The 17,090-nt window shown below is 40.0% G+C and overlaps 1 protein-coding gene across 3 annotated transcripts in view; it reads right to left on the bottom strand.

Moving 5' to 3' along the window:
• Positions 1-1,561: 1,561 nt before the first annotated feature.
• ptch1 (patched 1) overlaps positions 1,562-17,090 on the bottom strand; it is a 40,533-nt gene continuing 25,004 nt past the window's right edge. For 2 of the 3 annotated variants that reach the window (XM_028978074.1, XM_028978082.1), the window contains exons 14-24: positions 16,273-16,771; positions 15,691-16,000; positions 14,989-15,131; positions 13,031-13,214; positions 11,551-11,831; positions 10,357-10,494; positions 9,891-10,033; positions 6,216-6,315; positions 5,848-6,120; positions 4,795-5,350; positions 1,562-4,284 (exon numbers count right to left, since the gene is read on the bottom strand). In XM_028978074.1, coding sequence (XP_028833907.1) covers positions 4,808-5,350; positions 5,848-6,120; positions 6,216-6,315; positions 9,891-10,033; positions 10,357-10,494; positions 11,551-11,831; positions 13,031-13,214; positions 14,989-15,131; positions 15,691-16,000; positions 16,273-16,771 — 2,614 coding nt within the window. In that variant the 3' untranslated portion in view covers positions 1,562-4,284; positions 4,795-4,807. Of the gene's footprint in view, positions 4,285-4,794; positions 5,351-5,847; positions 6,121-6,215; positions 6,316-6,850; positions 6,881-9,890; positions 10,034-10,356; positions 10,495-11,550; positions 11,832-13,030; positions 13,215-14,988; positions 15,132-15,690; positions 16,001-16,272; positions 16,772-17,090 lie in introns of those variants that run through there. The other variant, XR_003749607.1, reaches the window with a different exon arrangement.

Genomic DNA, 17,090 nt, shown 5'->3' with positions numbered 1-17,090 from the left:
GAAATATGTCCTCTGCTTTTAACCCATTACCCTTAGTGAGCAGTGGGCAGCCATGACAGGAGCCCGGTGAGCAGTGTGTGGGGCCACATTCCACTAAAAAGTGATCTTAAATGCAAAAATTTACCTTAAATGAAAGGATTTAATCAGTAAATTAAAATAATACATTAGAGCCACAATAAACCACTGTACGTTTACTTATGATACTTGAACATTTAAGGCTCAAGTAGATTTTTTTATCTACTTGAATTTTTTTACTGTAATGAGTACTACTACTTGAGTAAAAAGTTACCATTTTGTGTACTTTGTCCACCACTACAGTTAAATATGAGAGAAATACGACTAAAAGGCCATTCCTTTGAACAATGATATTAAACTGTGGAGAAACTGAAGGAGATTCTCACAGCAATGCTGGTTAGTTTTATACACATGGAAGCCCAGACATGGCAGATGTTAGTTCCACCTCAGAAGCAAATTTCCTCCTTGGCAGAGGTACAGTTGTGCGTCATGCAGCTATGTAATGATGTTTGAGAGGCTCTCTGAATATTTCAGTAATGCTTCTGGGATTCAAATGGGCAATTTGATTCATACACACACAAGGAAACATCAAACATGGTGAAAAAGCATGTCCTGTCAGACTCCTGAGAACTGTAACTTGTCTACCTACCTGGCAGCATGTAATGTACAACCTCTGTCAAAACTGCCTGCACTTCTGCGACAGGCCATCAAACTAAGAACTACAGATTTATGGCCAGTAAAATATAATTACAGAGACCACAGCATCAGGCCAAATCAGTCTATCAAAGACACAGTCTATTGAAACAAGCCATGTTTTTTCTGGACACCACCACCCAAGCAGCTTCAATCTGTTCCCTTCTGTGCTTTTTAAGGCCATTTACCCCTTTTCATTACTAAAAACAGACCAGCTGTATTGTAACTACATCCAATTTCCTAGCAGTCTATAAAGCTGTCAATCAAAGGTGGGGTGAAATAGGCTTGTGGAGGTACAGCGTATGTTAGTGTACATGTGCGACCAGATGTCCTCAGGTTTAAATCTCAGGTGGAAATTATGTTGAACCGTTTTATGCCATGATCTCACTTGTTGCTCAGGTATCAGATGCAGAATGTATAGGTGCTGCTTTTCTTTAGTTACAGATTTTTTTATAGCTTTTTGCATCCATCCATCCATCAATCCATCCATCTTCCCCATAAGCCTGCCTACCCAGGACAGGATAGAATCAGAGATCAGTTATCATCAGTCACAAGGCAAGAGCAGGAGATACTATTACAACTACTATGAACAAAATTTAGAGAATAAGTTTTACTAAATGTTTTACTAGAATAGTAAATATTAACAGTAAATAGAGGTTCCAGAATAAAAACAACTTTAAATAACATTTAAATAAATTTAAATTCCATACATAAATTGCATTTAAATAGGATTTCTTCTTCTTTTATTGTAACTGGTTACCAAGTGAAATACCAAAATTCTCACAATTAGTTTTATGCTAATAACTTGCAAATAAATGTGTGTGTGTATGTTCAAAAAGGCATCACAATGAACTGTTTTCTTAAGATTTATTTATTAAAGTAATAAACAATGAAACAAATAAGTTATAATATTTTGTTAGAATTCTATCAGTGTTTGAACATTATTATTTAGAGAGCTAGTACATTTTTTCTACTTTCATGGCTACCCTTTTCAAAAACCAAAACGCCAGTCACGAGAGAACGTCTCTCCTGTAAGTAATACTGTGGGGGAACTTTAGTTTCTCACTGAACAAGTTAGCAATGAAAGTGTGTGTGCACCTTTTCTCTTGTGATGTTCCCACAAAAATGGTAGCATTACATATAAACTCTTTAAAAATATACTTCTGTCAAATAACTTGACAACTATTATGTACACTACAAAAATAAAATTTCTTATAAATAAATTATATGGCAAACATTTCTCTTCGTAACCAAGACATCATACATCCACGCCAGGTGAGGAAAATGGCGCTCTGTGAGAACCACTGATTAATAATTCTTTTTTAGAACATCCTCTAAGAGCTATTATGAATTTGTAATGTAAATGTTATATACTCTTTGTTTTCTATTTAACATTAGTAAGCACTTTATACAGATCAAAAATCCATTAATGTAAAAACAAAACTGGAATAGTGTTTTTTTTCCAACATAAAAATCCCTGCATCTGTTAACTGGCATTATGACCATAATTGAACAAAACAGAAAATAAAAGAATAATACAAAATATAAATATTGCAAAAACAAATGTAAATAAAATATATTACAAAGAAATAGTTGCCAGCCTTTATATTTTCATTTTTGTCTCCTTTCACTGCCAATGTGACATCAGGAGACTCTCTCTTTCTCTCTCTCTCTCTCTCTCTCTCTCTCACACACACACACACACACACAGAGAAAGCAACTAAACACACACAAAAAAATTCAAATAGACCAATGAAGAAAAGGCACTAAGAGTCTTGAAAAAAAGTTGAAAATAGGTTACACAATGGTTTTGCACTTACTAAGAAATGACCCTGCACTACCTGACCTCTGACCCCACCTGGCTTATCTACGACCCCACATGGGAGTAGCTGAGTGGGTGTAACGTGAGGAGAAGCTTTAAAAAAAAAGAAAGAAAAAAAGGTCTTATCGGTTCAGAATTATCTTTATGGAAATTGTAGCTTATGTACAAGTGTTTGTTTCTGTTGTGCAATTCAGTGACTAGCTGGTTCAGACATCAATGCATTAGAATTCTCTTAAAACATTGTTATCTGAACAATGGCGTTTGAAAGTAAAGGTATGGTACAGTATGCATGAAATACTGAGATGCTGAATCCCCCACTGTGGTCAGCAATGCGTTGTGCAGTGCTGACTGTGGGCTGGTTTGTTTTCTATTCTACTGTGGAAATTCTAATGTGAGGTCAGTGAGAAATTAACAGTTGTACATACAGTAAATCAACCAAAGAAATCTAAAAACAAACCAAACAAGCTACTGAAAAGAATTCAATCAAGTGCCAATTGTCACTGAGTTCTTTTGACAGCTAGTGGCAAAAAGTAGCTTGACAGAGTTTTAGTTGTCATATGAGCAAAGAAAAAAGGCCAGAACTATGAACTATGGAAAAAGCACCTTCCTTCTTATTATTATCTTAATTTCTCACGCATAGCGTGTTTCATCGTCTAACAGTTAATATATATATATATATATTTTTTTTTTAAATGACCACAGGCTTGTGATGAGCAAATTAATACATACACACATGCACACACACACAAACACACAGTTCCCTACACTGCAGGGCATGAGCAGTCCAACTGGTCAGATATGTCTGATCCAGTGACTGTTTAAAAAAACATGGACACTGCATTGTCTCTGAGAAGGCCATGGTTCAAACTGACCGAGTTACATATTTGTAAAAAGGTGCAGGCCATGCAAACGTTTTTAAAATTGAAAACTCTATTTGACCATTGCTAAATTAATTCATTTCCAGTTAAAATAACTGAGCAGGAACAGGGGTGCAGATGAGCAATGACCTGCAATTGAGACACTTGCATTTCTGGGAAACCTGGATATACTGTAAACCATATATACTGTAAACCATATCTGTCATATATTTCAACATTTTATCATGGGTTTCTGTACTCTGCAGAAAGCTTTGAGCATTGAAACAGTTCATAATCAGTGTTCTCAAGGTTTATATACTGTTCTCTATTAAATGCATTTGCATGGCCTGTAGAATTTAAGGACGGTATTGTTTTCTTCATGTTTAAAGTTTGTATAACAAATGACAGAATAAACTTTATGCATTTGTCTAAAATAGTAACAAATGACCACTTGCACACACACACACACACCTACCTATATATAATATAAATGAAATTGCATAGAATTATACATGTACAAAAAATGTAAAGCAGCAACCACTTCTGCTGAAACCGAACATCTAGAAAGGAGCTTCCTCATGGCACAGATACACAGATGAGTGATGGGTCATCACACACACATACACAGACAGAGACACACACACACGTCCACGCTGGACATTATAAACATTTAAAAAGTTAGAAAAATAATAAAAATTAAACTAAATAACAATATAGCTACTTTTGTTTTCATATTTACATATGTTTATACTTCTTTAAATACTTATAGAAATATCTAGCACATAGTACACTAGGTTATAAAGTAAGGGTGAAGCACCAGACCACTAGACTGGTCCGGCATCGTTCCCAACCCTTCTTCCTCTTCCTCTTTGGCCATTGTACACCATGAATCCACCCCTGCAAGGAGAGAAACACACAAAATGCATTTCACGTCAGCATTTTTTTCTTTAAAATGCTAATGACACGTCAAAAGCAAAAAAAAAAAGAATATACTTGAAACTAATAATCTTAAAGGCAACACAGCCATCATTTCTCATAAACAACAAGTCTTCTTAAAAACAAGGAACGAGCCTATGTTTCTCCTGACCACCACACAAACTCTGAGGATGAATTTTTCCAAAGTCAAAGAATCTCTGAGCAAAACTATTTTTGAGGGCTTATTTTAGTATAAAAATGTGACGTAAATGTCCAGTATAAACGTCTTAAGCAAAAAAAAACATACAAACACTTGGCCAGATTTCAGGTTAAAGGATATGCTGGCTGAGGCTTATAACAACATTATAAAAGGGCCTGTAATTAAGTTCTCAGGTCATCACACTGTCAATTCCAAAACCAACCAAAAAGAATTGGACAAGCCAGTATAGAGCGAGGACTGATGGAATCAGAAAACCAAAACCACAAACTTACCTTAGCTGGGCAGCTACCTGTTGCTTTGACACCCAAACTCAAGGTCCTGCAGCTCCATGCTCTGCGGCTGGGACCCTCTCTGGCTGCAGGGCTCATTCATGGGCACATGGGGGTCCTGGAATGAAGCGCCGTCAGCACTTCTGTAAACCTCCTCAAAACTACGACCACCATAGCCATCGCTTGAGGGGTGCGGAGGAGGGTAGGAGGGAGTGTGTACCGCCACTGTGACAGATGCTGAAGCTGTCACTGTGGTGATGGGCTGGCAGTAGGGGGTGCTGGGGAAAGAGCGGGTGGAGGGGGTGTGGTGGTGCACTCGAGAACGCTGGTGCTCTCTGTTGTGGCTTGGGGGGCAGTCTGTGTTGCGCCCTCCTGCTCGGGGAGTAGAGGTTTCAAAAGCATCCACACGTGGCCTATGTGGAGGTGGTTGACGGTGGTGACTGTGCTGACCCCCTCCAGGGTCCCGTCTGTATCGTCGTGCTGACGGGGGGTCAGCTGCTTCCTGAGATTGGATGGCGCAGCTGGAGGGCGGCAGCTGTCGCGCGTCTGAGAGCACAGTCTGCAAAAACAGAGAATTCAGCATAAGACCAACACTGCAAAATTAATTTAAAGAATGTACTCAAATACTAAAGTATTTAATTTAATTTCAAATAATATATTTAAATGTTCACATTTTATTTAATTTAAACACTTATTTCATTGTAGTATTATTGCTTGTTGCACAGCTACATTGAGTTAAATTCCTTCATGTGTTATCCTGATCTTTGTATGGTCTTCCCACATATCATGATTTAGCAATTTCATGGATAAAAAAAAAGATCTAATGGTCAAAAAATGATCTAATTCCACTCATTGCAGGAATCAGGGTTCATATATAGGAAAAATTCTGCAGGGGAAATATTGCTTGGGTTGTGGAAAACATGGACTTTTATCAAAAGATAAAGAAATGTTATGGTTACATTTCTTGAAAGAAACAGTTTGATATTGTGATTCATATCTTCAAATGCAGACATTAAGAGAGTAAAAGAGGATGGGGTATGAAGGTGCTGGACTCACCGAGGATGCAGGGTAGCTGGATAATGGCTGTTTGCCCATGGATCCTAGTTGCATCTCCACGGGTCGGGCAGGACCGCGCCCCCTACTGGGCCGTACGTCATACTGTTGTAGCTCCTGGCTGATCCCTGACACGGTGGTATTAGATCCAAACTCTGAATCGGATGAGTCGGAGCCTGTCGCAGTGTGATTTGGACGTACAGTGAAACGGACCACCGGTGGAATCGGCTCAGGAGACGGGGTGGGCAGGCGGTTTCGCCCATCCACTGGAGAGACCTGGAAAAGTTGAAGATACAAGGAAAAGGTTAGCTGACATTTAACTAATTATCTTAATTGTTTAAATTTTATTTACTTAAACTTAAACGTTTTACCTCTGGGTAAGGTCCAAAGTAGGACAATAAAACAGGAAGTAGCACCAATCCATTTAGGGCCCCAAGCACAGTCAGAATGGCCAACACAGCAAAGAAATACCTGCATCAATGAAAATCCAACACATAAAATATATCATTCAAAAGATAAGCCTCATTATAATAAAAAGAAAATACCATACAATCACAGATTCCGGAATATTTTACAGAATAAATTACAATATAAGCTTCAGAATAATTTCAACCAGAGTTCAAATTTCAAGCACAAAGGGAAAGAATGGTGTCAACCTGTGGGGCGATTTTCATTGTAATATGAGTCAACCTTTCAACATAAGACAACTGAAAATGTTGCTATTAGGATGACAACGTGATTATTTATTTATAAAGAGCATATAAAAATGAGTGACCCATTCCCCTTTTTCACATGACAACTAGCCACAAAATGGGCTGTTTGAAATGTGCAGCAAAAATACAGCTGAGATTTAAACAAAATGGAACCAGATTTCAATCAGGATTTAATTGCATGTGCAGAATGACTAAATGATAATGAAATTATGACAAAGAAAGTGACAAAGAAGTTATGAACTCTGGTTTGAAACTGTCCTGCAGAGACACTTTATGTTATATAAATTAATTACCTTTAGACTAAATGTCCAAAGAAGGTTAGTCTTTTTTAAGCAGCACAAAAGAAGAAAAACATGTTAGTTATTAATAAGTTTGTTGGTAAAATGTTTTTATTCAAATGGGAAACATGACATCAAAGAATGAAATCAGAGCAAGGAAAGCAAGAAAAAAGCTTTAAACACTTTAGTCTGTAATTACTAAACGTGCTTGAGTTTATCCCAATTCCTTCTGGCTTCTTCCAGCTCACATGCCTTCCCCCGTATGTGACGTCATGTACGTCTTCATAAGAAACTCAAGCCAAGCAACAGATAAAGATTTTACAGCACTCAAACCATCTTAAACCATCCAAAAGGCTCTTCCCAGACAGTACCTCAGATTGGTTTACATTACATATTTTTAACACTGTAAATTTTGTACTGGAAGATAAACACTGAGATGAATAAATGTTTTCACTAAGGAAGTGAAGACATTATGAAAGATCAAGTAAAATCCTCTGCATTTAACCCATCACCCTTGGTGAGTGGTGGGCAGCCATGACAGGTGCCCAGGGAGCAGTGTGTGGGGACGGTACTTTGCTCAGTGGCACCTCAGTGGGCCACCACTGGATTAGACAAAAGGTGGAAATTCTAGGCAATTAGCAAGACCTCCACAAAAAAGGCGTGCAGATGGTGACCAAAGACCATTTCTCACTTCCTATGCTTTCTGGCTGATGTTTTGGTCACTTTTGAATGCTAGTGGTGCTTTCTCTCCAACATGACCGGTTTGGCATTGGGTCATAATGTTGTGGGGTGGCATTTCTTTGGGTAGCTCGCCAGAGGTAGCCTGACAGCCATTAGGTACAGAGATGAGATCCTCAGACCCCTTGTGAGACCATATGCTGGTGCAGTTGTCCCTGGGATCCTCCCAATGCAAGTCAATGCTAGACCTCATGCTGGAGTATCAGCAGTTCCTTCAAGACGAAGGCATTGATTCTACAGACTGACCCGCCCGTTCCCCAGACCTGAAGCCAATTGAGCACATCTGGGACATCATGTCTCGCTCCATCCACCAGGTTGCACTACAGACTTTCCAGGAGTTGGCAGATGCTTTAGGTCAGGTCTGGAAGGAGATCCCTCAGGAGACCATCCGCCACCTCATCAGGAGCATGGCCAGGCGTTGTAGGGAGGTCATACAGACACGTGGAGACCACACACACTATTGAGCCCTACTGGGTTGATCACTCTGCTGTCAGCACATTCAACTATGTAAAGGACAAAGAATTTAATAAGAACATTTAATTCATTCAGAGCTAGGATGTCTTGTTTTTTTTTTAGCAGTGTATAAAATTATGTCTGAATATGAAAACACATTCTTTGTGTACATGTGTGTATATAAGACCGGCATGTATGTATTTGTGTGTGTTGAATTGCTTACGTATTGTGCATGTGATGCATTGTTTATGTGCTCTGTGTACGTGTGTGAGTGTGCGTGCATTGTTTATGTATGTGTTAAAACCGTGTTTAGAGAAGGAGCTTTCTACCAGGTGCAACATGGCACAGCCGGGGCACAGATTCCGTGCACTGACACATTTATAACCCCTCAGCCACAGCACCCAGTCGGCCCAACCCGCCACTCCTCTTCAGGGTGGAGGCTGAGGTCATTCTCAGCTGACCATGAGAAAGCCCAGGAGACTGACCGAAACTAAAAAGAACGCTCTACACCATCATAATTTTTTAAAACTGAGAACAGGGAAGGCGACCACAGAAAGTATAAAGTTTGGAAGCAGATGTAGCAGCTGAAATTCCAGACTCTGTAAGCCCTTATTTAGGAGGGAGCAGGAGGCGTCAGTGTTTACCTTAACGCTGCGTTCCTGAACATGTTCACGCCAACCTTTACATTTATTGTCTAGACTTAGTCAGCTGCACACAGACACCAAGAGTTTATAATGCAAATCTTCCCAATGTTTAAAGGACCATGCCATGTTTTAACTCAACCATCTTATCATGACGATTCCCACTGGTCCAAACGCTATATTGTCTTGGTTAATCCAACAAAGAATGAATGTTTTTTCTTGTCATCATGGCAGGTAGTGATTTGCAGGCACAATTTCTCATTAAAATTGTGCCTTTAATAAAAATTATTATACCAGTCAGTGCTGATACACACACACAGCGCACATTCTGAATTAATGAAATGCTCCTCACTGGTCATGGCGTAAAGTGACAAGCATCTTACTGAATGACGTTGCTTGGCAACTATAGCAGCAGCTGGATAATAGATTAATCAATAGATAATCAATGTGGAAACACTGTTGACTCAACATATTTTTCTGCCCAGTGGGAAATCAAACCAGTCTGTTTGGTATCTAAACATAACCAGACCTTACAGGAAGGGTAAGAGAAACATTTGTTTCTCAAGTAAACTTTACTTTTTTCCATCTATAAGACCACAGTCATAAGAAGAAAATTGTTGATTTAGTTCCCATTTTTTGATTAGATAAAATGTTCTGTTTAGAAGTGTAAAACTATTTACAATTGTGCATGATTACTCCCCACAACTGCAAATCAGGGGGTGATGTGAAATAAAATAATTGTATAAAGTTTTATAATACAGAGGGTGGCAATGATCTATACACAATATGTAAAAGCTACACACGTAACTACACATCCCTGGCAGCTATTCACTTACTGGTGCCACCAAAATACAATGTAGAGCCATATTAACTACAATAGAGCCAGGAAACACACCGCACATGCATAAAAAAAGACATCTAAAATCCAACTAAATGTATTACTTTAAATGTAGTGTCCATGGATTTTTGTTTTTGGACTGCAATTTCCATAAACTGAAACCTCAATGTATAAACAGAGTTGAGCTGCTCTGTTGAAAGACTGATACATTTGCATCTGAATTTTGTCAAATACAGCATTAATAATGTAATGTAATTAGGTTATAATGCATTATCTTGTTATAAAAGCACAGATGAAAAGTGCAGAATGATATTTATTTGGGAACTGAAGACTGAAAAGTAAAAAGTGAAAGCTATCAAGGAAAAACATAGAGAGGCTTTATTACCTGACAATGAAGTCAAATTCCGAGCCGGCTAACATCAGGACACCCAAGAGGGTGGAGAAGGCCCCATCCAGAACTGGTGCAAACATGTGCTCCAGAGCCATCACTGCCCTCCGGTTCCGGTCTCCAATGGCAGTGAGGAATGCCTGGGGAGAAAAAAACATCCATTCATCAGCCACCTTGTGTACATTATGTGCATGGAAATAGCTAATAGCCTAAAACATTAGACACTTGCATACTGTAAACATTTCAACTTGCATACTGTTTTACTGGTTCTACATACTGCATATTGTTCAACTAGACATATTAAGCTTACAGGACAAAATATATATTATGCATGACACTTAAATGTTTTGTATAAAGTATAAAACACTAAATGTTCCATACAAAAGTTTCTTCATCATGCCCTGATTTTCTACTTTCAGTGTATTCTTTTGATTGTGATTATTGTGTCTCAGTGTGTGCCCACCAGAGCTACATGGACAGTGAACTCCACACCGATTCCCACAGAGGCAATGAGGATAACCACAGGCACGGCGCTCAACTTGATGCCAATCAGACCCATCATCCCAAACAGCTCCACTGTCATCAGAGACAGTACCAGGACCTGAGGCACAAAAATCATGTGTTTTATTCATTTATAAACGCATGATTAATTCATAATTCAACTCTCAGAATTTAATTATCTCAAAACGGAATCCCAATTCAACAAAATATATAAGACCTTCATTTGAATTTTGATAACTGATCAAAACCTCTGTCTTGTCTCATATTGCCAATGCTGGAATATATTTTTCAATGATTTCTGGCTATGTCTAATATAGAAAAAAAGTCAGAACACCAAATATTAAAAGATTAATAAATTATACTGAATAACTGAATAGGTCAAGTTTGTGTTACTAAGACAAACCTGTAGCTTTGATTCATGTCAGACAGGCTAATACTGATTTGTGCAATGAAATAAGCAGCACTATTTGCTGACAGGTGTCAGGTTACAGTGGCCTGGAGTGGTGGGTGCAGACTTTGTGGGGAGGAGAGAGGAAGAAAGGTCTACGTGAAAGGAGTGAGGGGAGGGTGGGGGCTTAAGTACAAGAACGTTGCTGGTCTCAAAAAAAAAAAAAAAAGACAAATGGTAAAACTCAATCCCTGGCAATAGCATTGTCTTTGAACTGTCTTGTAAAAATTTTACTTGTACAGGATTTTCATGTAAAATATAAATCCTGTCACAGATTCAGATGGCTTAAACACTGCCCTGTATTAAAAAAAGACACAAGGACAAGAAAGTAGGGGACTATCGGAAAAAAGAAAAATATAACATAGAGAAATGGGGATAAAGAATCATTGAAAAGGTTGCCTTGATAACCTCCTTGTCCCATCACAATTTTTTAAAGAAACATCTGAAAAACCTGCTGCAGACTAAATAAACTTGCCCTGACAGTGTAAGATAAACAACAGAAAAAAAGCTTGAAAACACTTGTCCGGCTCTTCTATGAGCTCCAGATACAATCATTTTGTGAAATCATTTAGGTTTAAATTTGAACATTTGTGTATTGAACATGGACATGAACATGCTTATGTAAACGAGATCCCACAAGGACTTATCTCTGGACCCTCAATTTCTTTTTATCTAAAAAGGTTACTGAAAGGCTTTGCAAAGACTTACAATGATGCCAGCAGTCCAAGGATTGAGAAGAAGGATGGCACACACAAGGAAAGTGCAGGCCAGTACCACACTGATGGACAGGAGCATCCAGTGACGGAGTCCTACATACTGCTCCCAGAACAGGAAGGGATACCCGCTCGGGTAGCTGGGAAGCCCCTGGCGGCTGTAGTTACTGCAGATGGCACGGACACTCTCGATTGCTTCCACAAACTGTGGTGTTTCACGGAGGCCATTGAGGTAGAAAGGAAACTGTGCATATTCAATTGGTTCAGCTGCAGGAACTAGAAAGGAAAAAACAACACAAAAATATTCAGTCCCAATTCAATTCACAAAATAGTTATTGTGCGAAATTTCATAAAAATTGCCCAGTCATATGACCCTGACACCTAACAAGGAGAAAGGTTTGGCGTGTCCTTTGTGTGTGCATACACAGCAGTGTGTGATCCTCTAGCCTGCCACATGCTGAGCATAGCTCTGCAGCGATATCCTCCGTCCTATAAATCTCCATTAGGACAGCAGCTGGAGGACTGCCAGAGCTACATGGGTTTCTTGGCATGAACTCTCAATCTCGGCTCATTATCTAATCAACCACCGAGCCACATCTCAAACAATACAGCTCATGGCTCAAACACTACACCGCTTAACACAAGCAAATATCAAACACACTCACAACTTCTCAAATGTTAAAGCCCACACTGTACACGTACCATGTCTCAGACAGAACATGCCAATAACATAGCTCACACCAATGTAGCTCATAGCTAAATTTCAACAGCCCTAACACAGTGCAGTCTCAAAAGCAGGTCATAATGCAACAATTACGTCACTAGCACAACATTAATAAAGCTCTCAAAAAGCATCTCATACAACATCTGACATCTAGAGGAGTAGTAGCAGCCTAGTGGGACCCATGTTTAAACCCTATGTTCAAAAACTACCATTGTGTCCCTGAGCAAGACACTTTACTACTGACTGTAAGTCGTTCTGGATAAGGGTGTCTGATGAAAGTTGTAAATATAAATCTAAGTATAAAGCTCAGTCCACATCAGAAACAATTCAGTCTTACCAATATCTCACAGTCTTCCCAACATCTCTCAAACACTCTCATTAAAGTGCTGCAACACATTCTGCTCATTTCAACAGTTTAGCTCACATCAGAAAGAGTCCAGCTCTCAACATCAAAAATTGTTTAGCTCAGCACTCAAGCCTTACAACACCATCTCATCAAAAGATTCTGAAATCTCAAACCCTACAAAACATAACCAGCACATACAGCTCATAACTGACAACCACAACTATCTGGGTTCCAGGAAATTTAACTCAATTAAATGTAACTCAATTAACATAATTGAATGTAACATAAATTCAAGTACAGTACACTATACACTTCACATGCATACACACAAATGCATACACAATGAAAAATACACTCTTCACACATCCCAGCTAAAAGAGCAAGCAATCCTGGACTCGTACGTACTACTAAGCCAGGTGTCGGGCATCATGTCCGTCCGGTCGTGGAGCCACTCGGGAGGGTGTGGCCGGATGTTGGCCTGGGAGGCTGCGTATGCTACCGGGTCATTGCTAACCCAGGCAGACAGGTAGATGTAGAATGCCCCAGGGTTAATGATGCCATCAGTGTCCACCAGGCGCTGGCGCATCACCTGCAGGGATTTGTAACAAAACATTTGTTATTATGTTTGTTAGCTCATATAACTGTACTGCAAGTGAAAGTGAATACACTGCAGCACAGCACACGGTACACACAACGAAATGTGTCCTCTGCTTTTAACCATCACCCTTGGTGAGCAGTGGGCATCAGTAATAAATGTAAAATAAATATTATTAGTTATAAAACAATAATACTAAATAGGCAGAGGTAAAATTTTAGTCCCTGCTGTATTGTAGAGCAGATGAATATGGTGGACACTGGGAAAGTCAATTCTGCCTGCTTTCATTAGTCACACATGAGCATTAACACTATGAAGTTCACTCCTCTGAAATCACACACACACACACCCTACACACGTTTTTCAGAATTTTCCAAGTCAAGGGTGAATGAGGGTGCGTGTGTGTATGTGTGTGTAGTGGGGCATTGTAGGGGAGAGAAAAATTGCTTGAGTTAGCGTAACAATAAAAAAATTGGCTTGGTTCCCTGGGAGCGTCTGTATGCAGTTAACCTCGCTGTTAACACTGAGGGAAATGCCACCCAGCAAATGGAGTACAGCTATAAAAATAACACAACATCTGTACAAATGGGCCTCGTGCTCGCTTCTCCTGACCCCTACCGATACCCAGAATGCCCGGCGCCACAGCCTGGACTTGCAAAATGGCTTTACACATTTACGACTCTCTCGTTCCTCCCACACACAGACACACATTTGACCAGAAAATGCCCACTGCACTTTTTATTTTTGATGTTCAGAGGAAATGACAGCCAACAATGATTAGCTAAATGTATTTGTAAATATTGTTATTTAAATGAACTAAACGGACTAATCAACTAAATGAAATAATATGCTTAACTGAATATCTTTAAAAGAAGGTTAAAAAAAAAAGTTTTTCTGCAATGATATTGTCGTGGCCGATTATGCTCATGGCTCTCATTGCTTGTATCAGTGTACAAACACAACACACACACACACACACACACACACACACACACACAGAAAGGTTGCTGATTGAAGGAGACAGGGAACCACATGGTCGTCTATTGGCCCATTCAGACAGGCTGCAGCAGCCAGAAAAGCAGGAGAGGAGAGGAGTTATGCATGGGGGTGGATAAGGAAGGCCTGCACCAAATTATGCTGGCCGTCACAGGAGACACGACGTGTACGACTGACCTCCCTTATGACCACAGGAAATGACATCACAGCCCGCACACGCAGACAAAACTAATGCTCTCTTTCAAACAGTCACCAAACAGAAACTGAACAGACTGCAATCTGATGCATCTAACCTTGGTTGTCATGATGACTTAAATCAGTGCAGCAGACCAAAATTGTGTTACATCTAAAAATAATAAAGACTAATTCATTTATTTGGAATGACTGAGGATACATAGCTTTCGAAACTAGTTTAAAATGTTAAACCTGGCATAAATGAGGAGTTAATTGCTTTTTCAGAGGTGTGCCGGGGTCCAGTGAGGGCTTTAAATTCCTGGGCTTGGTAAAGCCATCAGGAGATTGAAGAAATGCATTTATATGCCAGGTGTGGCTCCTGCGCTCAGCCACAAACCCTCCAAACACCCAGGCCAAGTTCTCCATGTGTGTGCAAAGACTGCCAATCAATGCCAGTGTACATTTCAAGAGAAATAGTAGACCAGCTCATGCATCTCTCGCACACAAATCTCTCCGGGAGATCACCAAGATCACTACAGATGCAACTCACCAACAACAAGTCGTTTTAATGTATAGGATTTATGAACTGCGTTTCTACCTGGTTGTAGTTGATGGGTCTGTCTCTGCGTCCAGTCTGCACTAGCAATTTGTAGGCCAGAACGGCATCATCCGAACCGTTTCTGAAGCTGGCCTGAGTGATCCTGCCTGCCTCCCAGTCATGATCAAATGCCTGCTGAAGCCCTAAACAAAATAGATCACATGTTTAAATTGTCTGTTCTAAAGTAGGAACAAGTTGAGCCTAAGTAATATCTCCAGTCAAAAGAGGGTTCCCATGCCCAAAATGAAACCTATGAAAACAATTAAATAACATTAAGAAATTAATTACATAACTGAAAACAAATGCTCCATTAAATTCATTAAACAATACTTAAAATGTACAAGCAATATTTGACTAAATGGTAAACAAGAACATTAAATGTGCCTCAAACTGAAAATTATATAACTAACTGAGGAAAAGGTTAATAAATGTGTCAGCCCTAACATAGTAAAACTACTTCTGTTACTGAAAGAGTTTCTCATCATTCAAAAACGTTTTTGGTGGGACAGCACCACTGGTATAAGCAAGATGTTCAATCTCCAGATGTGTGTTAAAATATTGTATTCATTACAGTGTTCATTACAGTACTCAGACACAGAATATCTGTTTTGTTCTCCTAAACTAGTCTCCTAAACTGGCACCAAAACAAACAGAACATAACTGATATCTTTTTTTTTACAGTTTTGTGCATTTAATGTTTACCTTGCAGCCAGTCACGGAAAAAATGCAGCCACATGCGGGGTAGCTGTCCATCGGCTTCACGCAGGACGTATCTGACAGACTGGAAGCGGCGGTGCAGATCGTACAGCACCCGCTGCATTTTGGCGTAGTCCGCACGTTGTGTCACCACATACATGTTGTAGAAGGAGAAGTACTTAAATTGGGCTCCAAGAAAGTCGTACTCCCTTGTCTCACGCGGCACGATGTCGGTCAGCTCGAGGCCATCCCTTACACGGGTGGTCCCGTACAGACTGACCCCAAGCAGGATGAGAAAGAGGATGATGACCACCACCTGAATGAAGACACTTTTTAAATATCTACATTTTTACAAAATAACAGATGCTTGAAAACAATGTCTGCTAAATTTCTGCTAAATTTGATGAAATATCTGGATTTTGAAAGTGGTTGCTCAGTGGCACCTTGGCGTTTCGGGATTTGAACCGGCAACCTTCTGATTATGGGTCCTTTTCCTTACCTGCTAGGCCACCACTTCCCCATCCCCAGATTTTACACAGGTCATGGGATGTGTACTGCTGTGTGTGTATGTGTGACATGGTAACTCACTTTAGTGCATGGCTGCAGCAAAAAGGGGGCGTAGTGACGCTCTGCAAAGGAGGCGAAATTCCATCGCGAGCAGGATGGTTCAGGGCAGTGTAGATAAGCTCCACCTGGATGGACCCGACCTGAATCAGACAGGTTGGACAGGAGGTCTCGCGTTGAGCTGCCACTTTCTGGACCCGGGTAGAGAGGGTCAGGAGGAACGGCAGACACCTCGCCTCCACCAACAGTAGCTGCACTGCCTGGGGGAGTGTTGTTGTTGTTGATGTTGGTAGACGGCGAGAAAGGCTCTACGGAGATCTGTGACTGGGGTTCAGCTGTAGTGTAGTAGGCCTGAGTACGAGGGTCGTACTGGGTGCGCAACTGGACTGTTGAGTGCATTGTGATTTGCGTCTGCTGGGCGAAGCTGTGGCTGCTGTAGGAGGGTGGGGGTGAGCTGCAACGCCCATCCACACCATCAAGGTATGCCTGGGGCTCAATCTGGATTACTCTATTGGCACATGGGCTAGGAGAGCAGAAAGATAAGATAACAGGGTGTTTAAAAATTGTATGGTATATATGGCATATATAAAAAGGAGAGCCAGATTATTTCTTATTATAGTGATTCAAATAACCAGTATTTTACTAAAATGCCTCAAGCTGTAAACTTTATTTTTGAGTGACGTGTGTGCATTGAAAACAGTAAGGATAGTAGAGAAAAACTCCAATCAAAACCAGCAGTGTAATGGAATAAATGGGTCGTGTAAACAAGAATGTGTACATGAGAAACTACAGCACTAATCTGTATGTTTGGACTATTTGGAAATGTATTTTTGAGTAAAAAT

Source organism: Denticeps clupeoides, chromosome 1, assembly GCF_900700375.1.
Source record: "Denticeps clupeoides chromosome 1, fDenClu1.1, whole genome shotgun sequence".
Lineage (NCBI taxonomy): Eukaryota > Metazoa > Chordata > Actinopteri > Clupeiformes > Denticipitidae > Denticeps > Denticeps clupeoides.
This window is presented reverse-complemented; position numbering and strand designations above follow the sequence as displayed.